General features: G+C 39.1%; 2 protein-coding genes across 4 annotated transcripts; one reads left to right on the forward strand and one right to left on the reverse strand.

Annotated features, from left to right (window-relative positions):
• Positions 1 to 5,562: 5,562 nt before the first annotated feature.
• On the reverse strand, positions 5,563 to 9,223 carry LOC111145728 (mitochondrial ribosomal protein L50). Its single transcript, XM_022500885.1, has 2 exons — positions 9,071 to 9,223; positions 5,563 to 6,521 (listed from the first exon to the last, which is right to left on the reverse strand). Exons 1-2 carry the CDS (start codon positions 9,160 to 9,162, stop codon positions 6,134 to 6,136), a joined length of 480 nt encoding a protein of 159 aa, XP_022356593.1. The 5' UTR covers positions 9,163 to 9,223; the 3' UTR covers positions 5,563 to 6,133.
• LOC111145723 (zinc finger protein 189) lies at positions 9,166 to 22,803 on the forward strand. Of its 3 annotated transcripts, none has more exons than XM_022500878.1 (3): positions 9,166 to 9,766; positions 10,426 to 10,552; positions 20,052 to 22,803. In XM_022500878.1, exons 1-3 carry the CDS (start codon positions 9,734 to 9,736, stop codon positions 21,770 to 21,772), a joined length of 1,881 nt encoding a protein of 626 aa, XP_022356586.1. In that variant the 5' UTR covers positions 9,166 to 9,733; the 3' UTR covers positions 21,773 to 22,803. The 3 variants fall into 3 exon arrangements, with proteins under 3 accessions (XP_022356586.1, XP_022356587.1, XP_022356588.1); XM_022500879.1 differs by having other exon boundaries at positions 9,172 to 9,766; positions 10,468 to 10,552; positions 20,052 to 22,797; XM_022500880.1 differs by having other exon boundaries at positions 9,172 to 9,766; positions 10,471 to 10,552; positions 20,052 to 22,797.
• Positions 22,804 to 25,751: the final 2,948 nt, after the last annotated feature.

A 25,751-nucleotide genomic window follows, 5' to 3' on the forward strand; every position in this document is an offset into this window, starting at 1 on the left:
CCAAGAGTTTGCTTTGTGTCCTACCTCACCACATTCCTCAAGAACCCTACTTTGAGATAATAAGAACTCAAAAGCAAGTGGTGTACTTTGAGGGATTTCCAGGAAACATGAGCACCGAGGAACAATGGGAAGTATCTAATAAATTGTTGGTTGAGGGCTGACTGGTGGGGGAAGAAGGAGCCTTAATTTCCCACCACTTCCATCCTGCCATGCTGAGAGGTAAAGTGGACTCTGGAGGCCCCCAAAAACTGTCAGGCACAGGAATCCAAGGTCTGATATTGTGAGTCAGGCCTGTGCACTAATACCACTAGGAGAAGTCTATACAGACAAGGTATTGACAGTATCTGCTAACACTGTGTTCTGTTTTTAATGTGTGTGTGTATGTGTGTGTGTGTGTTCAGAGGGAGAGAGCGAGAGATGGGGTAGACATGGGCATGAATACATGCTGATGAGAATGAGCCTACAGACAAGTGCTGAGAATGAAAATCTGATGGTGAATAAGACATTTTTCCCTGAGTAGCTTAAAAACAAGGGATTTTATAGCCCCAAAGTACTCTATTTCCCTTGTAAATTTATTCAAGAAATTGAGTATAATTGAGTATACATAAGGCACACAGAAATACATGGCAGTCAGGAATGGAATTTATATCTCCAACTCTTAGTAAAATTGATCAGTAGTTCAATAAGAATTTATCAAGGGTCTACACTATGATAATCATGGAGAAATTAGACACAGTCCTACTTTAAATAAGCCTAAAGGTGTAGACTTCCTTCCATACATTATCCATTAAGTTTCTACTTAAATATCACATGGATCAACCAGTGTTCCTGAACAGAAAGAAAGTAAATAAAAAGTCATTAGCCTTAGTTCAACTTATAATTCTTTTCAAACATCATCACTTTTTCCTTCATATCCTTAGTTTATTACATTTCACTACCAGAAAGCATTCTTGAATTGCATAAATATGTAAGACCTTTAAGAAATATCCTCGCATAATGTAATTCTAACAAACCATTCATCTGACATTAAATCACCCTTCAAATAATATAAAAATAAGACCACAATTCAAAATCCCAGACTAAGAGAGTTTCTTCTACAATATTCTAGGAAACAGTTTTAGAAAGAGGGAAAAATATTAATGGAGATGGGGGAAGATAGAATAAAGAAAAGTTAACAAATAATTTCAGAGTCATTCTTCCCCAGAAATATAAATTCTGGCTTCATATCTTCATAATCACAAGTCCCTGTTGGTATCTTCTGTAAACAAACTCCAACAGAGTTTGTGCCCTTATCTGAGCACTCTTTGAACTCCATAGCTGAGGTTATAAAATGGGCAAAAAGACTATTTGTCTGCATGAACTGCTAAATTCCAAACACTGAAATTAAGAATCTGACTTTACTTCTCATTCAAGACCTGAGACTTTAACACATTTCCAATCAGCCCAGAGGAGATAGCCCTGATTACAAGCTAAAAAGTACCTGACATATTCCCATCGAACCTTCCTTTTCCTCAATAAAGAAGAATGGCGCTATCTAGAGTCATCTTATAAGTCAAAACCTCAAATATGTCTTTGCAGTCTAACCAAACTAATTAAGCACTGTCTCCCTCTCTAAATAAATAAATAAATAAATAAATAAATAAATAAATGAATGTGGGGTGCTTGTGTGGCTCAGTCTTTGAGCCTCTGTCTTAGGCTCAGGATCAAGCCCACATTGGATTTCCTATTCGGCAGGAAGCCTGCTTCTCCGTCTCCCACTCCCTCTGCTTGTATTCCCTCTCTCACTGAGTCTCTCTCTGCCAAATAAATAAATAAAATCTTAAAAAAAAAAAAGAGGAAAGTAAACCCAAATTAGAAGAAAGGAAGTAAGAAAAGTGTATTAGCAATGAAACAGAAAATAAACAGTAGAAAGAAATTAACAAAGACGAATCTGGTTCTTTGAGGAGACCGACAAAATTGATGAACTACAAGCCAGAATGATCAAATAAAAAGAATAAAATTTAAATACCCAAAATGAAAGGGGGTTATCGTTGCAGATATAATAGACCATTAAGAGGAAAATAAGAGAATATTATGAACAATTTTATGCCAACTAATTTGACAACTTAGATGGAGTGAATAAATTCCTTGTAAAATACAATTTAATAAAGAACTGTTTCAAAGTAAAGGAGAGCAAGTGAAGGTGATAACAAAAATGTAAAGCGTGAACCACGATTCAATCCTCTATCAGGAGGTAAAATTACTATGAAGGTCATTTCTGGGGCATCAGTGAAATTTGAATATGAAAAACGTATGATTAGTATTGCTTCAGTGTTAAATATTTTGAATTTAATATTTCCTGATGGAAAATAAATTTCATGGTAGCTGCAGTTTGCTACTATTCAACTAACATTGGAATTCTGCTGAATCAGAAGTTAATTTTAGAGACTACTTTTGAACTTAGAAATCATACAAGTAAAAACTTTAGGACTTCTGCACTGTGAAATAACCTAATAAAAATAAGATAGAAAAGTGACTGCAGATAAGATAAGCTCATGTTTGCAGGTATGACTGAGTTCAAGGTACCTGTCATTTAATCTCTTCGGATATACACAACACATGTTAATGGGATTACAAATCAAAGAAGTAGGACAGGGGTGTCTCAGTAAGAGAGCATGTGAATCTTACTTAATCTTGGAGTCATGAATTCAAGCCCCACTTTGGGTGTAGAGCTTACTTTAAAAAAATACTGCCAAAAAAAAAAAATACTGCCAAAAGGATGACTTGAGATTAATAAATATTTATAAACAAAGAAGGCCACATTGCCCATTCCTAGGTTCAAAGTCAAGAAATTTAGTGGAACGACTTCCACTTCTGAGTAAAAGGGAGTTTTATGGCAGACCAATACACAAAGAACTAAAAAAAGTTGTATTTTAAAAAATAGATAAAAATAAAAGCAAAAGCTGGCAATAACTTAAATATCCGGTAATAGCATATTGGTTGAAAGATTACAGTGGTCCTCCCCACCCTTAGCTAGATTCACTTTCCAATTTGATTTACCATTGGTCAACCCCAATCAGGAAGCAAACAATCCTTCTGATGAAAATCAGGTCAATAGCATCTACCTAATTCTACATCACAACACCTGGGTTATTCACCTCACTTCATCACAAATAGGCATTTTATCATCTCACCTCATCATAAGAAGGGTGAGTATAGTACAATATATATTTTTTAAAGATTTTATTTATTTATTTGACAGAGAGAAAGAGATCACAAGTAGGCAGAGACAGGGGGAAACAGGCTCCCCACAGAGCAGAGAGTCTCTGAGATCATGATCTAAGCCAAAGGCAGAGGCTTAGCCCATTGAGCCATCCAGGTGCCCCCAGTTTAGCACAATATTTTGAAAGACCACCTTCACATAACTTTCATTACAGCATATTGCTATAATTCTTCTATTTAATATTAGTTATTGCTAATTTCTTACAGTACCTAATTATAAACTCTCATAGGTCTGAATGTATAGGAAAAAATATAGCATATATAGGGTTAAATACTATCCAGGGTTTCAGCATCCATTGGGGGCCTTGAAATGTATCCCCCCATGGTTAAGAAAGGTCTACTGTACCTAACATTCAGTGACAGAATGTTATTAGTCAAATTTGTTACTCTTAAGACTATCTTAATATAAGCAGAAATGATCGTAAAGTGAAGGGAACAGGACAATGTGACAGTAAGTTTTAAAATATAGGAAAAAAGTTTCTTTTCATTTGGAAATACACCAATATGTTAGTGATTTTCTGAGTAGTAAGACCAAAATGGTATTTGCTTTCCCAAATTTTTAAAAATGTGCTTTTTCTAATCAGAAAAATGATGTTAAAATAAAAAAAGAAGAGAGGGAGAAGTCTATTTATGTGGCTTGAAATACAACTGTCTGTGCAAATGTATTTCTATTAACACTGAATATTTTATTACCAGGTTTTATGTAAATATATTTACTGAGTTGAAAGGCCCAGCTAACTATAATTGAGAACTCTTTTATACAGCAATTACTTAATTTTTTAAAATGTTAACCATTTATAATTATATCATGCTTGGTGACCTCAGTAAACAAGTTAGCAAATCTAATGTAAACTTTTCAGGAAAACCAAAGGTCATCATTGATAGATTTATTGCATTGGACTGTCAAACAGTGACACCTTCTAGTGTTATTAATGGAGGTGGTTTATCTTGTCCATTAGCTCAATGTTTCAGGACCACTGCTTCAGGGATGGTACTTTCCCACTTTAATACTAGGGTCTAGGATCATGTTACTCAAACCATGAACAGCATTGTGTAGGAGTTTTTTAGACATACAGAAGCTCAGGACCCATTCTTGATCTATGTAATCAGAATCTGCATTTTAAAAAGATCTCCAAGTAATTCATATGCACGTTAAATTTTGAGAAACACTGCTCCAGGTTACAAAGAAATAAGTCCTTCTGCCTTTACACCCATATGCAGCTGGGTTTTGCAGCTCTCCAGGTGAAACCAAGTGTTTTTTCCACTCCCTTTACTATCTATTACTTCCATCATGCCCTTTGCACATTTTTCTGTGTCTCCAGAAGTAAAAGATGTGTGGGAAATTAGATAATCAAATCCTGTAAGTTAAATTCAACTATTTCCATACAGAAACTTTCTCACACAGAAGGAATTTATCAGCTCTGATATTTAAGCTCCAGGGCTTCGGAAACTTCTGATGTTCTTTAATGTGCAGATTATTAAAAATCTCATTGTCTGCTGATGACATTTATGGGTATGACCATAATGTAACCAATTTTATTAATATGCCAGAATTTATATAACCATCTGACTTTTGCCCACTTCAAAGAAGTCACCCTGGAAGAGAGAATATATGCAATTTCCTTCATATAAAAACTATCACTTTTCTTTCAGAACTATTAGTGGTCAAGATAAAATACATGAAATTCCTTCTCCGTCTTATTACTGTCTAGCCATATCTGAAGTCTAAACAAAAAGAATTCCTAATTTAATCCCTTCCTCACTTAACATCTGTAGTTCAGAACTATCTGGTAACTAGCTACTTGAGTATTTCCACAAATTGAGTACCTACACCAAAGTCTGCAAAGACCGCCCTAGTGGACATCGCTAGGTACTCAAAGCCACTTTTAAAGTTACAGAAAATGGGGTACCTGGGTTACTTAGTTAAGTGGCCAACTCTGGATTTCAGCTCAGGTCATCAGATGAAGCCCTACATCATGGCTCCATGCTGGGTATGAAGACTGCTTAAGATTCTCTCTCCCACTCCCTCTGCATCCCACCCCCTGCCCAGCTAAAGTGCATGCCCCTTCTCTGTCAGAAAAAAGTGACAGAAAAGATAAAGGATTTGACATAAGCATCATCTCCTTTGAAGAGAATATTCACTTAGATATAGAATCTGGCATCTCTCCTATTTTTAAAAAAGTTATAGCATTTCCTAGTTGGCATATACTTTAATTTTTTCATTCATAATACTTAAATTAAGGAAATGACAAGACAGAGAAGCAAATTTCACTTTAAAAAAAGTTAAAACACACAACACTCTTCAAAAAATGTACTTTAATTCCAAGAGCTTAATCTAGAATGAACACTATCATTTTCTATTTCTATTTGTGAAGTAAAGCAGTGAAAGAAACAACTTGCCAAAATAAACAACATAGATTTTTACATTTCTTTTACAAATATCCAAGTTTCCTTATTTGCATTTATCCTATACATAATACCACCTTAGATTTAAGAGTCCTAACAGGATTAAAACATGTTTTTGCATAAAACATGTTTTATGCCTATGAAGAATAAACATCATGTCTGAACATATAATAGCCTCACATCGTAGGAACAAGTTTAATTACTGTGTCCTCCAGAGAAGGAAATTTTCATACACAATTGGTGATTTGATTCCATTAAAAAAATTTTTTTTTCAGCAAATGTGAAAAAAGAAAATCCTGCTGTTAATTCATGACATGAGGAAAAAAAAGAGGTAATTCATTCTTCCACAGAAAAAGTGGGTTTAGAAAACAGTTCTGACAGCATTTTACATGGTAAAGTATCAAGGCTAATAACCAACCCCTTGCTCAGGACAAAATGATTTCAACATGCTCCTCTTCTGAATTGCTCAGTAATCCCAAGTGATTTTTAAATTGGGAGGCAGGTTACCGGCAATAAGTTCATCAAATTTAGATCTATCATGAATAGGCACATTATAGAAATCAAGAACATCTCTGACCCTACACATCTGGTGAAGCCTGGAGTTGGGCACTGCATGGCCCAGGTCATCAGCTAAACGTGCCAACAAACCGAATTTCAGATGACCATCTTCCAGGGACACGTCCTGCCAATTACTAGGTACAGATGAGCCAAAAATTTCTTTGACACAAGATCCCACACGACTCTGGAGATCTTCAGGTGGTATGTATGTTTGGCTTCGTAAGGGTGGACACACCAAAATAGGTTCTTTCTTCACCTCTTCCACTGTCTCAGCCACCACTGGCTTTGTTTCTTTTCTGGAATGATCAAAAGCAAATATGTGAATCTTTGGTTAGCTGCACTAATGTAGCTGACAAGCTGATGAACACCAGACCCAATCTTATTTATCTATCTAAATCAATAAATAATATGCACACTTACTACTCTCCCAGGCCCTGTGGAGAGAATAAGATAGGTAGGTACCTGCCTTCGGAAGCTTATAACTGAATTGGTCTGGTACACCCAGAAAAAAAATTACAGATTTTATATGCTCTAAAAATTCCAAGAACAGGTAAAGAGATATATCATTTGCCTGGGATTCCCAGTTTCTAAACCCAATCTACCTCTCTAACCTCATCTCCTAATCTCCTATATACACTCTATGCCCTACCCAAACTAAACTACTACATTCTGTCTTCCTCTTTCCTGGTGTCATGTGTTACCTCAAGTTATATCCTATTGGAAATGCCTATCTTTCATCTTCACCTATAGAATCTTACTTTAAGTCCTAGAACAGAACTGTTCTCTTCCAAGAAGCTTTACTTGATTTGCCCAAATACAACTGCAAATTCCTCTGTTCTACTGTAGCACATTATATTGCATCCTACCTGAGTTTTAATTTTTTTACATTCTATTTCTCTTACCAGATCAGGGTTTCTGAACTCAAACACTGACATTTTGGAACAGATAATTCTTTGTTGTAGGGGGCTATCATGTTCATTGTCAGAGTCCAGCAGCATCCCTGGCCTCTGTCCAGGGTAGGGTAAATGCCATAGCATTCCTGTCCTCTAGTCATAACCAAATGACACTGCCAAATGTCCAGATGGGTAAATTATCCCTGGTTAAAAACCACTGTACCAAATTATAAACTCCTGTTTTATTTATCACGAAGACCTGTTTTACTGATCTGCAGTCCTTTGAAAACTACTTGAATAACTGTTACTGAGTACGTGAGCCAATGTCAGGAAATCTGCCTGATACACTACTTCAGTGCTTAATGAAATATTAGCTCATGATCTGACTCTTGTTTTCCATGGAGTTGGTAACAGACTGGGATGGGTCATCCTTACAGAAATGGGAGGCGGCAGAAAAAAAGATGTCTGGGGGGAAAAAAAGAGAGAAGAAAGAAAGAAAGAGAGAGAGAGGAAGGTAAAGAGGGAAGGAAGGAAGGAAGGATAGATGGATGGATTGGATGGATGGATATCTGGCCAAGAATATGGATCGTTGCACTATTTTCCTTCGCCTACTTAAAGATTCTTCAGGCAATTTAGCCCTCATTCTGCATCAACTCTTTATCATTTTCTCTCTACCTGCTAGAGTGTTCCCAGGGCACACAATAAGCTGTTAAAAATCTCCCATCCTCAAAGAAAAACAAAAATACCCCTTAGACTCTATGTTCTTACCAGTCTCCCAGAGTTGTCTACACTTTCAGTGTCTACTTCATCACCTCCTATTTTCTCCCCAAACTACTCTAGTAGTACCATCAGAATGAAATATAATCCATTCCTCCCATCTCAGTTATCTAGTACACTGCTCTAGTTTTCTCCATAATTTACCACTTTCTAAAATTATATCCCACGTTTGTGTTTTTGCCTCCATCAGAATATATGCTCTATGAAGACAAATATTTAGTCAGACTTACTAACAACTGTATCCCTAACACAGAAACATCTGACACAGAGTAGACACTCTATAAATTTGTGACGAATGAGTGACTGAAACAAACCTGAAGGAGATTTGAGATAATACTACTCACCAAAAAAGAGGGGAAGCTAATAAATCCATGAACAGATGACAAAAAAATCCTTCCGGATGGAAAGAGTTTTTGCTTGAACCCTGAGGGCATAAATTGTTCCCTGAAGTTCCCACAAGTTTTGAGGTCCTAACACTGTGAGTCAAACAGATTTACCTTCAAAATATTCCACAGGGTGCTGTGGGAGAAGCCGTAGACGGGGAATCAAAGACCTGGGTTCTGGTCCCAGCTCTGCCATTAACCTGCTTTTGGCAAAATACTTCCTCTCCATGGAGCCTCAGTTTCCTCATATGTTGGAACTCTGAGAAGGGGCGTTGTTTCGCTACTGTAAACTACTTAGGGAAATGCTGACCCAGACCTGACGTTTAGTAACTGTCTGTTGAGTGAATCAATGAATACACAAACGAACAAAAAGAGGAGGCCACACTCCCTTTCTGAATCTGGCGCGTGAAGAAAGACACCGCGCAAATGAACTTCGTTTACCGAGCGCTTTCACGTTCATGTTCTATATTGCTCGTTCCAAACGAACCATTTGTTTCCGCACGCGGTGCCTGGAACAAGTGGTCCGTACTGTTTGCTTAATAAATTAATGAGCGAAGTGGGAGGGAAAGAGAGCGGTATCTCCATGATCAGATGACAAAACAGGCAACACTGGGCCCCACCATTCCAGGAGACCCGCGCTTACGCTTCTGGACTCCTAACCCTAACCTAAGCGGAGGACTAGGGTCCCGTCTCAAGGGCATGGCACTCGCCTTCGAATTCGTGCTTTTATCCTCCTCAGTTTCTCTCCTTACTTTCCCTGAACGAGACCCACCATCCAACCGTCCGCTTTACCTGAGTCGAGACCAAAATTCTCTGCGTGGTGCCCCTAAGACGATCCACGTGAGGCCTCTTCTGGTAACGCCGGACGCTAACAGTGCGGCCATCTCGGAAAAAAGCGGCTTGCTAGCGCTCTGCCCTCAGGGGGCAGTGACGGGCCAAGACCAGCCAGTCACATGTAAGCTTAGTGGTAGATGTTCCCTTTCTCCTGTTAAGTGCCACTAGCTTCTCCCTCCCCCTTCGCACGCCGGGAAATGTAGTCCGGTGGCCATTGCCGGCAGAGGCTGGACCGAGGCGTTCTCTCAGAGCATGACGGGAGTTGTAGTTGGGGGGCGTCCCGGAAGGTTCCGGGTGACGCCTTCTGGTCCGGGGGCGGGCGGTCATAGCGCTCCTTGGCTGAAAGGAGGAGGAACTGGCAACTGGGAGGAGGCTCTAGCGAGGCCTGGAAGTCTGCGCAGCTAGGCGGGGAGGGAATTTGGGGTTGGGGGACGGCCAAGGAGCGCGTCTGATATGCCGCTGGGGTCGTGACCGCTCGGGGACCAAGGCAGGACCTGGCCATACTCAGCCTGGAGGCCTCGCCTTCGTTGGGCCTAATTTCTAAAGGCTGGGTAGGCCTTAACGAGAGGCTTCTTTCCGTGCGACCGCCGCGGATTCCTGCCCTGATTTTCTGTCCAGGAGATGGCCTCCCCGAGCCCCCCGCCGGAGCCAAAGGTAAGTCCCCCTCTGGGTATCACCGAGAGAACCGGAGCTAGGCCGAGCCTCCGCACCCCCCTGCCCAACCTCCCTGACCGTGGTCTTTAGGGCCAGCGATGTGTGCAGGGAAGTACCCCGTAGTGCTCCCACTTGGCCCTTTTTTTTTTTTTTAAAGAGCGACTTGGTAAATCAGGTGAAGAAAATTAGTAATGTTCCAAACATGCGCCCTCATTTATGAGTTCTTCCAAATGAGGCACCATTTTTAAACCTCCCCCGTGTTTTATGCGCCTGTCACGATGCTTGGACCCAAGGTAGACGCTTAGAGAAGTTCATGGAATTGAACAGGGTCCCAAGCCAGTGGGGTGGAGTTGGAGCTGGGCAATTAGTGCAGGAAACTTGGGGAGTTTGGGGGCAGCTTACTAGAATAAATGTTAGTGTATAATTATTAAACCAGAAAAGCTCTATCTTTAGGACCAGCACTACTGACGACAAGGATCCAGTTCAGTTATCATCTAGTTTGAGGTGCTTTTCTGTTACAAAATTGGGCCCCATTTGGAACTCTTGGTTATCATGTTCCTCCTAGCCTTCCCGGCCCTGATAAGTGATTTCTTCTACTTTCAGTGGTAGAATTGTCCTTGAGACAACAAGAACTGACCACAGAAATCGTACTATTTCAGGGCTTGCTGACATTTGAGGATGTGGCTGTGTTTTTTACCCAGGAGGAGTGGGATTATCTGGATCCAGCACAGAGAAGCCTGTATAAAGATGTCATGATGGAGAATTATGGAAACCTGGTCTCACTGGGTAAGAATCTTTTCTTTCTCTGGTTAAAATATCTGAGAGGCTATAAGAAATCAGACTCTGAGAACACTTGGACCACTACCAGTACCAAAACTGCTTTGTTCCAAAGTTCTGATTCAAACCTTTCAGCCATTAATTGTTTCCATGCCTGTCATCCCTAGCATCCTTGCAATAACCAAAATACATGCCTTTCTGGCTTCTTATCTTCATAATCTCATTCCCATATTGCTCTGTACTTTCCCTCCTGGCTCATCCTCCCACTGATTTCCTCCCACCCCTTTTCACTCTGCCTTCTGGAGCCCCTGTTCTTCTTCACATAATGTTCCTTACCCCTCCTGGCCTTAACTGAAAACTGGCACTTTCCCAAGGACACCACTTCCCTGGCAGAGGCTGCTTATTTTCCTGCATCCTCTTTTTTCCCCCTATCCGTTGTCTCAAGGCTAGAAGGGAGAAGTTATGTTCTTCTACCTTTTCAGGGCTGTTCCCGAAGCATTGGTTTAACCCTTCAAGCAAAATTTCTCTCCTTGCCTCAGCAGTCTTGCTCTACCCACTCAATTCCTTTTCACTGTCATCTGTCGACATGTCTTGGTCCCTCACACATAGATTTTGCACATTTCAGAATCTTCTGTATGCTCACCTATGCAATCAGTGATGTAGTCATCACTTAACCCTCACTATATTCCCTGACCTTATTCGCTTCAGGAACCTGGCTTTCCTTTTTTGTTCAGTTCACATAAGTGATCAAACCCTCAATTTTGTCAAAGCCGGCAAATCTTAAACCCTGATATCTTACTCTTTCAAAAATTTTGCAGACATTATTATTATTTTAGATTAACTAAACAGGGGTGACCAAAACAGACATCATCTCTGCCCATGTGGAGCTTACTCTAACTTCTTACCTTTCTACCTCTCCTACTCCTTTCCTCCTACACCTGGTTATTCTTAATCATGTTTCCTGTTCTTGACTTCTCCCTTTCTCCCCGCCAGACTATCAGTCCTGTCCTAACTTCATCTCCTCATCTAATCCATGGACCTACATTTGAATTAACCGCCAGCAAGCTCTCTCGCCACCTTGTCATTGTCCTCTTTGCATTCTGCAAACTTCAGATTCTGTGTTGGTTATAAAATCTGCCTGTTCTCCTACCAGAGTTGCTAAATACAGCAAGAGAAATTCTTTAACTGAAAGGACTGATGCCCTGTGTATATGTATGCATGGCTTTTCTTCTAGTCTGCCGTGGGTTTTTACATCTCAGCCAGTTTTTTATCATTGATTTGCTCTTTCCCTTCTTCTTTTTAATGACTATTCCAAAAACTAAAGAAGTTTTCCTTGGGTCCATCACTCAGTAGTGGACTTCACTTTCTATGGCAAAGAGAAGATAGAGGCTACTAAACGTGAACTCCCACCTTCTCTGCCCTTCATGTGCATGCTTAAGAGTACTCCTCTTTCCTCGCTTCTCCAAGAATCTATCCATCTGTCATCTTTTTTTTTTCCCCCTTTACAACTTTAGTCTCTATTCCTACTCCACTGGTAACTTTATTTTGATAATAGGTATATTTATAACTCTTCCAGTTGGGGAAGGAGGGGAGGGGGTGGTGATCCTTTGAGCCACAGTCTCCTTGCTGCTCCTTGTCACCTCCTCATTCACTTCATAGCCAAGTTTTTGTAAAAGTAGTTAATGTGTGTTTTGTACTTTACCTTCTATTATCTCTAAGCCCCTTTTCTCGCCTCTGCCATTCCCCTTGAATTGTTTAACATTGGTCTGTAATAACCCAGTTGCCAAATGCAATAGACTCTTTTTTGGACACTATTTTATTTCACCTCTCTACAGATATTTGAAACTGTTGCTTCCTTCTGTTGCCTTGCATTCTCACACTTCCTCTCAATTTATATGCCTTCTTTGGCAAAGCTTATCTGTACTCAGATCATCACCTACTTCTATGTGATAAGTCCCAAATCTTACTTTCACCTAAGAGAAGCAGCTGGAGCTTACCTGCCTAAGTAAAAATCCTGGTTCAGCCACTTACAAGCCTTGTGACCATGGGTGAATTACATAATCTTTCCATGCCTGTTTCTTTTTTACAAAATGGCAATAATAATAGTACTTACCTCTTTGGGTTACTATGAGCATTAACAGAGTTAATATATGTAATGTACTTAGGACCTTGAGTAGCATGTAGTAAGTATAATATAAATGTTGACAGCTGTCACTGTACTCTTTAGCCTCTCTAAGAGCGCTAAAATCTTTGTCATCTTCTTTTGAAGACCATGTAAATGACTCACACCTGGCAAATCTCAACTAACCCATTCAGATCTCAAGGCCCTTCTCTTTGGAATTAAGTACTCCTTTTTCTGTGCTGCTGTATACACTTCTGTTGAATTTATCACACTGTACTCTAATCATTCTTTATGTTATTTTTCTAACCAGACTGGTTTCCATGAGGACAGTAACTATATTTTTTTCATTTGATTTCTCCAGCACTTAGTGCAGAACCATATATAGAGTCTACTTAACATGACTCTATTATATGCTCAGCACAGAAGCATATATATTATATGCTTCTAATTATTTGTGTAATAGAATGAATGAATATACTCAAGATTCAGTATCTCTTGACCAGTTACTGCATTAGTCCATAAACTAGCCTCTTGCCTCCAATTTCCCTTTCTTTTAGTATATTCTATTTACTGCCACCAAAGTGATTTTGTTAGTTAACTGCTTATAATTTACAATTCCTGGTAGCCTAAAGGATAAAAATCTTAATTTCTTGTACCTGCTAGGACCTCTCTAAATAGCCCTGCTTGGGTTTCTAGCGTCATATATTATTTTTGCACACCACTTCAATCTCCAGTCATATCAGCTGCTGATTTTTTCCCCCAATATGCCACGGTGTCTCTGAGTCATTGCCAGTTTTATCCACACATATGGTATCCTGGCTGATAGAACCAGACATATGCCCAGCCTTGCCTGCCCCTACTACTGTTAGATGTGAGTACCATATGGACGAAGGCATGGCAGTGAGCCCATCTGTGATCTCCTACTTTCAGGCTCCCATTTTAGCTGAACTACAGCTTTTTATTGGTTATTATTTCTCCCTCTGCAATCTTTTCATCTATAGATTCTGTCACCATTCCTTTGATAAGAGTTCCCTTAGTGAAAGATCACGATTACTTGATTTTTTCTAACGTAGTGTTTTACTGCACATCATCTTGCTTCTTTAGTTAGTACAGCTCTCTTCCAAATTTAATTTTGGTCCTTTATTCGTACCTTTCCTTTCTATGATGATTTTTCTTTAAACACTTCAGTAACTATGTTAATAATACAACTGACAGCTTGATCTCAGTTCTCAGTCTTCCAGTTCTTTCTTTCTTTTTTTATATTTTATTTATTTATTTGACAGAGGCAGTGAGATCACAAGTAGGCAGAGAGGCAGGCAGAGAGAGAGGAGGAAGCAGGTTCCCTGCTGAGCAGAGAGCCTGATGTGGGGCTCAATCCCAGGATCCTTAGATCATAACCTGAGCCGAAGACAGAGGCTTAACCCACTGAGCCACCCAGGCACCCCAAGTCTTCCAGTTCTTTCAACTGAAATGTATGTCTTCAGTTTTAATGACTTCTTTCTAGTCTGCTTGAGCCATATTGGATCTTGACAGAATTGGGAATTGCTGTTCCTGTAAGACCTTAAACTCATTGTTTCTCTTCTTAGATTATATATATTCTTAGAATATATATATTATGTATTCTTTCCTCAATTGTTTGTTCAACTACTCATCCTTTCAATAAATAGTTAATCAAGCACTGTGCTAGCGCTAGGAATGCAGGATTCTTCCCCATTCTCTCATTCTTTTACCAAAAAAACTGTTCTTCCTATACACTTTTGGATACTAGGATTGGCAGCTGTGGTCAGTCCACAGGCCAGATCTGGCACACTGTCCATTTTTATGAATAGAGTGCCTATTTTGGGGGCGCCTGGGTGACTCAGTAGGTTAAAGCCTCTGCCTTCGGCTCAGGTCATGATCCCAGGGTCCTGGGATCAAGCCCCGCATTGGGCTCTGCTCAGCAGGGAGCCTGCTTCCCTTCCTCTCTCTCTCTGCCTACGTGTGATCTCTGTCTGTCAAATAAATAAATAAAACCTTTTTTTAAAAAAGTGCCTATTTTTATGTATTATCTGTTACTACTTTCATGCTGTAGTGGCAGAGTTGAACATTTGCAGTAGAGCCTATATGGCTCTCAAAGCCAAGAATATTTATTGTCTGGCCCTTTTTAGAAAATGTATGGTAACTCTTGTTATGGCCTAAAGTTTAGCCACTTCCACTTCACCATTTCCTTGCCATTTCTCTCTCTCTGCAGCTACCATAGTATTAAAACTGATTAAAGATTATAGAAATCAACTCAAACTAGCTTAAACCAACAAGAGAACTTATTGTAGGGACAGAGGTGGCACACAGAATATATGAGCACGACTGCAACTGGATGTCAGAAAAGGACTAAACCCAGGGGCATCTGGGTGGCTCAGTTCGTTAAGCATCTGACTCTTGACCTTGGCTCAGGTCTTGATCCCAAGGTCATGAGTTCAAGCTCCAGATCTACTGTGGAGCCTACTTTAAAAACAAAAACAAGGGGTGCCTGGGTGACTCAGTGGGGTAAGCCTCTGCCTTCAGCTCAGGTCATGATCCCAGGGTCCAGGGATCAAGCACCACATCGGGCTCTCTGCTCAGTGGGGAGCCTGCTTCACCCTCTGCCTACTTCTCTGCTTACTTGTGATCTCTGTCTGTCAAATAAATAAATAAAAATCTGGGACACCTGGGTGGCTCAGTCGGTTAAGCCGCCACCTTTGGCTCAGGTCATGATCCCGGGGTCCTGGGATCGAGTCCCACATCGGGTTCCTTCCTCGGCAGGGAGCCTGCTTCTCTCTCCACCTCTGCCTGCCACTCTTCCCACTTGTGGGCATGCACTCTCTCTCTCTCTCTCTCACAAATAAAATCTTTAAAACAAAACAAAATGAAACACAGAAATTGGATTGCTCAGGAAGTCAGGAAGGAACTCTGTCTTTGCATACTGTTTCTTCTTGGTAGACTATAGTCTTTCCTCCTCATAGCCACATGCTTCTGTCGCTATAGCTTCTGAGTTGATAGATTACAATTCTAGTCATGTTCAGGATAACTGCCTATTTCAGTTTTAATTCCTGGTAGAGATGCACTTTGAGTCAGTTCTCTACAAATTAGCTGTATAATCACAGGATGGGAGCATAGACTAAAAGCATGGCAGAGACCTCAGAAGGTGATTATAGCTACCAAGCCCAGATCTAATGGATAGTCCTTTCTGTACTACTCTGTGTGGAAGCCAAAACTCACTTGTTTTCTTTACCTATCTCTTTGACCTATTTATTTTCATTCCAGTATCTCTCTGTCTAATTTACTTAAGCAGTGTATTACATTTTATGTCTGATACGGTAAATCATTCTTTTATATTCTTTTTTAGGATACACTTGTTTTCTTTATTCTTCCAGTTGAAATTTAGATTCATTAAGGTTTTTTATTCATTTATAAGATTTTGATTGGAATATAGTTGGGTTCATAAGTTGGTTTGGGAAGAATTAAGGTCCTTATAACATTGAATCTCTTTAGCAATTTGCTTGACTCTATTTATCTGTCTTACATCCTTCAGAAAATTTTTATGGCTTATTTTCAAAGCTCTCATTCAATTCTTATGAGACTTATTCCTGGTTTTATGGTTTTTATTACCATATAAGACATTTTATTTTTCTATAACATTTACTAATTGTTTATTCTTGGCAGTAAGTACTTACCACTGTTTATTTTATATCTTAGTTTTCTTGTTACTATTATATTTAACTTATTTTTTTTTTTAGAAATTTTACATGGACATTTATATTGTCTGCAAATAGCAACAATTTTATCTGATTCCTTTGAGTAAAACCCTAGAACAACAACACTGGGTAAACATTATAAAGAGACTTCCCCTTCTCACAAGGAATTTACAGTCCCATGGAGGAGGTAAATACAGCGCAATAACAGTGCATATAATAGCTATAATGCAGCTGTGGATGAGGGCTGGTAATAAAAAACAGAACATCTAAGTCTGCCTCTTGGACTTAGTGAAGGCTTTGTAGAGGAGCTGTTACTTGAATTGAATCTTAAAGAGAAACCAGGAGTTTGCCAGGTAAACAATGTTAGGGGACATTTAGTAAAATGAGATGTTCAAAGAAATGGCATAGAAGATTAGCATAAGCAGGGCGCCTGGGTGGCTCAGTGGGTTAGGGCCTCTGCCTTCAGCTCAGGTCATGATCCTAGAGTCCTGGAATCAAGCCCCGCATCGGGCTCTCTGCTCAGCAGGGAGCCTGCTATCTCCTCTCTCTCTGCCTGCTTCTCTGCCTACTTGTGATCTCTGTCTGTCAAATAAATAAATAAAATCTTTAAAAAAAAAATAAGATTAGCATTAAGCAATTTGCCCACTTTGCAGTGTGAGAGAGTGGGTAGGAGGGTGACTTGAGATTTAGAGAACCTTTTGTGAAATGCTGAGTATCATGGTGGAAAGAGCTTTGATTTGCTCTCACAAGTGATGGAGTACTAGTGAATCTACAGGTGGTGATGTGACTGGAATTCCATTTCATGTACATCTCTCTGGATGCAGTGGAGTAGATGTAGTATGGAGACTACTTATTGGATGGCTTTTGCATAATCCAGGGAAGACATGGAAAGAAGGTAGATACTAGAGAGTTGAATCTTTGACTTTGGTGATTGTTTACCAATAAGAAAAATGGAGAAATCTAGGGTGATTTTCTGCTCTGGGTAATGGATGAAGATGCCTGTCAAGAGAAGATGATTGGAGGTGGAGACATACATGACAGCAAATAGTGATGATCATGTTAATTGTAAGCCCTTTTTGAGACAGGTAAATAGCAATACCCAGACTATATATAGAGAGCAAGGTAAGAATGTAAATATGGGTAACGGTAACCTTCAACAGTTAATGAAGGAAGAGAAATACATGAAGGAAATTTACTAGAAAAGGCCAAAGAAGAAATAGGGAACTAAAAGAATATAATGGCATAGAAAGCAAAACCAGATAGTGTCAAAATGGAACTAGTCAACAGTGTCAGATGCTGCTGAGTAAGGACTGAAGATGTTTATTTGTTACTCAAGAGTCATTGGTGATTTAGAAGAAGCTTTTCTAGATGCTGGAAACAGAAGCCATATTTCACAGTAGGTTGTAGGGGAAGAGGTGGGCATGGGAAACATACTTAGGAAAGGGAGACCTACAGAGTTAAGATTTTATTTCAAAACTTAGATTTCATTAAGAGAAGGGTTTCAGGTTTGAGATAAAGTTGGGCATATTTGTATGCTGAGCATATGTAAATATGTTGGCAATGGAGAACAGATGGAAGAAAGAGGAAACAATGGTAGTTAATCCTCAAGAGACATGGGAGATCAAGAGAAGGTAGATGAATTAGCTTTGGTTAGGAATGGAATATATCTTCATGTACCATTGCAGATAATTTTATAGGCAGGAGGCAGAAAGTTCAGGGAGTTCTCTCATCCTCTTTCACTGTGTGAAAGAAAGCAGACCTCTCAAGTGAATTTAAGATATAATACTATTAGTAGCATAAAGAGAAATAAAGTTTCTACTAATTTTTTAGAGGAATAAGAGAAGTTTTTTTGGAATAAAATAACTTAATGATTGGTTTGAACTAAGTGAAAAGAAAACTCAGAGATGACTCCAAAGATAGAAAATTAGAAAATTGAGAGAAAAGAGGAAGTCTAAAAAAGGAAATTGTTTAGGGCCAAATGTATATATCTGGTACCGATCAGTTCTTCTAGTGGAATTATCCAGCAGAGAGCAAGAGAGGGAAAATCGGGGAAAAAGTCAGAGGCAGACTCGAGTTCTGTATGCCACTCCATTTCATCATAGACTATTATGTTATCCTTCCTTCTACACATGTAAGATTTTCATTTCTCAGATGTCTTAAAGACTCTCAGTTGGAACTAAATGGTTCCAACTTGGCTCTTACATTAGAAGGGTGAGAAACGTATGTACTTGAAGAATGTGGTAGAATTTGTGGTAGGTGAGGGCATAAGTTACCCCAGACTGCATTTTCTCTGTTTCTTTCATTAACTGTGACCATGTTCCTTTTGTATTTATTTTATTATGTCTTTCTGTATCATAGACTCCTTGTCACTCCAATCCATTATTTTATTTTTTTTTCATTTTTAAAAAATTTTATTAACATATAACGTATTACTTGCTTCAGGCATGCAGGTCTGTGAATCATCAGTCTTACACAAATCACAGCACTCACCATAGCACATACCCTCCCCAGTGTCCATAATAACCCATTATTTTATTTTAAAGGCCATTTTGTCTCAGTACAGAAGTACTTTAGTTAAATATTTTATCATGTTTTCTCTCCCCAGTGTACTTGTCATTCATTTTATTAGGTGGGGAACTTCATGTCCCCCATGTGTAATGATTCAGGATTCATTATCTTTGAATTATCTTTCAAAGATAATGAATCCTGAATCATTACACACACCTGGAATGCTTTTGTTTGCAATAAGTAAATTCTTGTTAATGAATGAATTGTTACTTCCCCTGTTTTGTTTTTTGTTTTTGTCTTTTATCCTTTTCAGCATTTTGTGTTCATTTCTGTCAGTTATTTGGTCTACTCCTGGTTCAGTAATGCTGTCTTACCTCATATTTTCCTGAACCTACTGTTTCTTTTTCCTGCATCATCCTTTCTTCCTTGATTGAATACTTCATTATACTACTACTTGTTCTATTTCATTGTTTCCCCATCTTACCTTGCCTAATTGTTGATTTACCAGGACTTTCTCCCAATTCTGCTTGCCCTACTAACTCATCATTTTACTTATAAAAACACCCTTTTGGTGTGCCTGGCTGACTCAGTTAGAGGAGCATGTGACTCTTGATCTCAGGTTTGTGAGTTCAAGCCCCATGTTGGGTGTAGAGATTACTAAAAAAAATTAAAACTTAGGGGCACCTGGGTGGTTCAGGGGGTTAAGCCTCTGCCTTCGGCTTGGGTCATGATCTTAGGGTCCTGAGATTGAGCCCTACATCTGGCTTTCTGTTTGGTGGGGAGCCTGCTTCCCCCTCCTCTCTGCCTACTTGTGATCTCTCTCTGTCAGATAAATAAGTAAAATCTTTAAAAAAATAAAAAATAAAAACTTAAAAGCTTTCTTCTTTAAAAACACACATACACGCTCACACCCTCACTCTTTTCATACCCCTTCTCCAAGAAAAATATTTTATCAGATAACTAATATTATTTATATAGCTTGTATTCTTTTCCAGGCATTGTCCTAAATGTTTTGTGTATATAAACTAATTTAATCTTTACTATACTCTGGAGTAGTCATTCACATTTTATAGATGTAGTGGATTAATTTGTATTAATCTTACTTTCCTAAGCATTTCTGCTTGCTAGCAAAGAGCACAGCTGATCTATTTTCTATTTATTATTCCAGATGTTTTGAACAGAGATAAGGATGAGGAGCCAACTGTGAAACAAGAAATTGAGGAGATTGAGGAAGAAGTGGAACCACAGGGTGTAATAGTTACAAGAATCAAAAGTGAAATTGACCAAGATCCCATAGGTAGGGAAACCTTTGAACTTGTTGGTAGGTTAGATAAACAGAGAGGTATCTTCTTATGGGAAATACCAAGGGAATCTTTGGCCCAGGACCAGAGAATGTTCAGAGGAAACAGTAATATTATTCGCAAGAGATCAAACTCAGAAGAGAAATGCCATAAATGTGAAGAATGTGGAAAAGGTTTTGTCCGGAAGGCCCATTTCATTCAACATCAAAGGGTACATACTGGTGAGAAGCCTTTTCAATGCAACGAATGTGGAAAAAGTTTTAGTCGCAGTTCATTTGTTATTGAGCATCAGAGAATTCACACTGGGGAAAGGCCGTATGAGTGTAATTATTGTGGAAAAACCTTTAGTGTGAGCTCAACCCTTATTAGACATCAGAGAATCCACACTGGAGAGAGACCCTATCAGTGTAATCAGTGTAAACAGAGCTTCAGCCAGAGAAGGAGCCTTGTTAAACATCAAAGGATTCACACAGGTGAGAAACCCCATAAATGTAGTGACTGTGGGAAAGCCTTCAGTTGGAAGTCACACCTTATTGAACATCAGAGAACTCACACTGGTGAGAAACCCTATCACTGTACCAAATGTAAGAAAAGCTTTAGTCGAAATTCATTACTTGTTGAACATCAGAGAATTCACACTGGGGAAAGACCTCATAAATGTGGAGAATGTGGGAAAGCTTTTAGATTAAGTACGTACCTTATACAACACCAAAAAATCCACACTGGTGAGAAGCCTTTTCTTTGTATCGAATGTGGAAAAAGCTTCAGTCGGAGCTCATTCCTTATTGAACATCAGAGGATCCATACAGGTGAAAGACCTTATCAGTGCAAAGAATGCGGGAAAAGCTTCAGTCAGCTGTGCAACCTTACTCGTCATCAGAGAATTCACACAGGAGACAAACCCCATAAATGTGAGGAATGTGGAAAAGCCTTTAGCAGAAGCTCAGGTCTTATTCAGCATCAGAGAATCCACACCAGAGAGAAGACTTATTCATACAATGAAACCAAGGAAAGTTTTGATCCAAATTGCAGTCTTGTTATACAGCAGGAAGTCTACCCCAAGGAAAAATCTTATAAATGTGATGAATGTGGAAAAACTTTCAGTGTCAGTGCACACCTTGTACAACATCAAAGAATCCACACTGGTGAAAAGCCCTACCTATGTACTGTATGCGGGAAAAGCTTCAGTCGGAGCTCATTTCTTATTGAACATCAAAGAATCCACACTGGTGAGAGACCTTATCTGTGCAGACAGTGTGGCAAAAGCTTTAGTCAGCTTTGTAATCTTATTCGACATCAGGGTGTTCACACAGGTAATAAACCCCATAAATGTGATGAATGCGGGAAGGCCTTTAGCCGGAACTCGGGCCTAATTCAGCATCAGAGAATACACACAGGAGAGAAACCTTACAAGTGTGAGAAGTGTGACAAAAGTTTTAGTCAACAGCGCAGCCTTGTCAACCATCAGAAGATCCACACAGAGGCAAAAACCCAAGAAACCCATGAATGTGATGCTTGTGGCGAAGCCTTCAATTGCCGCATCTCTCTTATTCAGCATCAGAAATTGCACACTACATGGATGCAGTAAATGTAGAGACATACTCAAGCTCAGTTGGACTTGAGACTAGCTACCCAAGTGCAGTTTCAGTATGGCTCCCTGTGAGTCAGGTTTAGTGACAAAGCAGATTGTCCTTGGCCTCAGGCAAATGGTTTCTGAAGATTCTGTGAAAGATGGACAGCTGCCCACAGGCAGCTGAAGACTTCCATTACTCTCTGTTTTGATGATCCTAGAGAAGGACTCAGTAATTTATTTAAGCATCTTTTTTTCTCACACGTCTTTTTGGAGAGAGGTCAAACCCAAGTTCAGAGCACTTGGTATTATAATTAATAAAGGCACAAGGACAAAGTTGCATTGGTACAAGGGAGCAGAAGTGAGAAAACTAGAGTAATTAATTATTCAGGAGTGTCCCCTGCCACCATCATATGATGTTCCATAATATGTTTGGCAGTGCATGCCAAAGCCTAGTAATGAAGCACATGATTAAGTTTTCAAGGAAACAGCCCCATTTTTTTTTTTTTTTCAAACTGATAGCCAAAGGTTTTCTGGGTCTTTGCTTAAGAAAGCCAGTTACTTGGCATGTGAGTTAAAGAAACAGTTCCAATATCTTGTGGTTCCCAGGTCTGTGAAATGAGTGGACCATTAATTTTACATGTAAAGATTATATGAGTAATTAATAAGCCTAGCAAAGGTGTTACCAAGGAACCTTTGGGAGTGCCTTTTTTCAAGATGGGCCTGAAAAAGTGGAGGAAGATACTTCTTTTTGTGCCCTCCCATCTGTGAAACATAACTGTAGTCCTATACAAATAATCTTACTCCTCCACTACCAGTAGCATGCGAAAATGTACATATTTTGACTACCAAGAGTTGGAAATAAAAAGACCTGGAGTCTATACTAGGAAACAGATATTTTGGTATTGCTTTGGTTTTTATGGTAACTAGACTTTGCATGCGATTTTAAAATCCTTATTTCTGGTTCTAGGGCTTCTCTTAGTTGATGGTTATATAAACCTATTAATTCATCTGTTTTAATCATTAAACCTGTTTTGTTTTTTGCTTTGTGTAAGAGTTCTTTGTTATTTTCATTCAGAATCTATCCTGTCAAATAAATACTGCACTTAAAAATTAGAATCAAGGATTTAAAAGAAATTGCTCTCACTTGTTGTACCTGTGACTGCAGGCATACCATGGAGATAGTGTTTGGTTCCAGAGCACTGCAATGAAGCAGATATTGCAATAAAGCAATATAATTTTTTATTTCTTACTGCATATAAAAGTTAGGTTTATACTTTACATAGTAGTCTAGTAACTGTGCAATAGTATTATGCCTATGAAAGCAATGTACATGCTTTAATTTTAAAATACCTAAATACCTATTGCTAACCATCATTCTGAGCTTTCAGTGAGTCATAATCACTAATCAGATTAGGATAACAAATATAATAATAATGAAGATGTTTGAAATATTGCAAGAATTACCAAAATATGACACAGAGACACAAAATAAGCAAATGCTCTTAGAGACGTGGAATCAAGAGATTTGCCTGATGCTAGTCTGCTGCAAACCTTCCATTTGTGAAAACACGCAGTATCTGCAGAGCACAATAAAGCAATCCACAGTAGAACGAGGTGTGCCTGTAGTGACCTTTTCTGGGATAGTTCCCTTAGGGCTAAATCCAGATTCTTTAGTTTCTTACTATAGAATTCCAGATCACCTGGAACTCTATAATTCTACCTATCTAATAGTTTGAGCAAAACACCTCCCTTCTATATTACAGACATTCTGAACCTCCCCTCCACACTTTCATCTTCCCTTGGGAATATTTGTGTGTGCACATGTGAACATGAAGGTGTATGTATAGAAATTGTGCTCTCTGCATTCAAATTAAGTAGTCAGCATCAGTTAACTGTCAAAACAGAGTTTGTAGTCCAATAAAAAGCAGAAAAAGTAACTGGAAATGCACTTAAGGCTCAATTCTCCTGCCAGAAATTTCCCCAGATTTACTTATTCTACACAAATCGTTCTCTGGCCAGTGTTTCAACTAATAATAAGGTTCTCAGACCTATTCTCAGTATTTTGGAAACCCTAATGCGAAGTGTTTTCCGTATGTCATAGTTGCATGCACACTTAAGCATTGTGCTTTTTGCTGGAGTCACATCTATTTCATGTACGGTTTTCTTGCTTAGCAGAAGCTGTGGCTATTGACTTCATCATAATGTGGGGACATGGTCGTAGGAGATATTCCTCCTAAAATTACATCATTTTTAACATCCTTGGTTGTAAACCTGGAGTGATAGCTCAAAATTCTAGTCGCCATGAAACAATTCTTGATCATATAGAAAATTCATTGCTTATATAAAGCATAGCCAAAAAGATTAATTTTTTAAAGCAAGGTTATTGCAATGTTCACAGTTGTTTTCTGAGAGGATAATAAAAGAACTGGGAGGCACATGAAGAAGAGGAGGAGAAAAATCTTTCAAGAGGAGATGATGCTTAAGATGAGATTAAAAGATGAGTACAAAGAAAAGAGAACAGTGTCTGAAGACAGAATTATCAGAGGACCTGCTAGCTATGGAGTGAGCCTCCTGTTGTGTGGTGATGGGAAAGTGGCAGGTAGCTAAGGCAGGGGAGAGTTGCCATGCTAAAGAGATAGGACTTTATGCTGCCAAAAGTTCTGTGATAACATTTTCCTTGTATTTAAGCTGTGTGTGTGCAAAAGAGAAAGGGGCACATATTTTAAGTGTGCAGCTCTGAATTTCACAACTAAACCTATGTAACTAGCACTCAGCTTAAGAAATATTACTGGTACACCTGATACTCACCTGGGTACCTTTCCAAAATTTACACACAGAGCACCTCTGTTTTAGTTTGAGAATGCAGAAGTGAATAGGAGGAGAAAGATGAGTTCATGTACTTAACAAAGGCCAAGACGTCTCGTGCCAGCTATAAACAAGAACCACCAAAGCAAGTGGTGTAATTCAGTCCCAGCCCAAAAGACCCAAGAACCAGGAGCACTGATGTCCAAGGACAGAAGAAGATGGATGCCCCAGCTTAGGTGGAGAGCAAATTTGCCTTTCCTCTGCCTTTTTGTTCAGTTCACACCCTCAGTGAACTAGATGATACCCACCAACATTGGTGACTTAGCCTACAGATGCCAGTGCACATCTCTTCCAGAAACCCTCACAAACACAAGAGGTAGTATTTTATCAGCATCCCTTAGCCCAGTCAAATTTAAACAAAAAGTAAACCATCACAGTAGACAACATTTTAAAACAAGCGGGCAAAAGGAGTCTTTGGTGGAAAAAAAAAATTGAAAATCACTGCAATGCTCCATTTCTCTAACTCTGTTAGAGAAATAAGTGAGGCATTTCATTTTCATCTGTCTTCCTAAAGGAGGATGTCATCAGCAAATCTAGGGGCATACACAGCATACCCAGCTGAGCATAGTATTTGTAGAGTAAATTTCAACTTTAAAAAAAAATCTAGTCCAAATGTTATAAGCTTTTTTGTTTTGTTTCGTTTTGAAGTCATTGTTCCTAATCAGTATTTAATACCCTTCACCTGCCTTCTCTCCTTCAAATGTGATCTGTGGCCTTGGGTGGTTGGCAGGAGTGGGTTGATTGATTTCTTTTTAATTAAGGCCAACTCTATAACCATAATGCATGGAAAATAGAAGGATAGGTGCATTTACTTTACTTGCACAAATAGTACAAGTTCCATTAACGTGTATTTTAAAATACACATTGGGTGCTATGTTAATACTGTATTAGTTGCATAGTTGCTTCAAGGAGTCCTTTATCCTCAAGGAGACTTTGAGAAGTGAATAGTAAGCCATATGTACTCTACAGTGTAAAGAATGGGGGAAAATCATGTAAGTTTCCAAAATGCTGAGTCTTGATATATTTTGCAGGAATAAAACAGAGCATATCTCTAGCTGTGCTATTTCCTGTCCAGGAGCCATGTTCTCAAGAATGTGCATCTCATGTTCCATGGTTAAGGTAACCTACA

Source organism: Enhydra lutris, unplaced genomic scaffold, assembly GCF_002288905.1.
Source record: "Enhydra lutris kenyoni isolate GAN:26980312 unplaced genomic scaffold, ASM228890v2 scaffoldscaffold13, whole genome shotgun sequence".
In the NCBI taxonomy this organism is placed as follows: domain Eukaryota; kingdom Metazoa; phylum Chordata; class Mammalia; order Carnivora; family Mustelidae; genus Enhydra; species Enhydra lutris.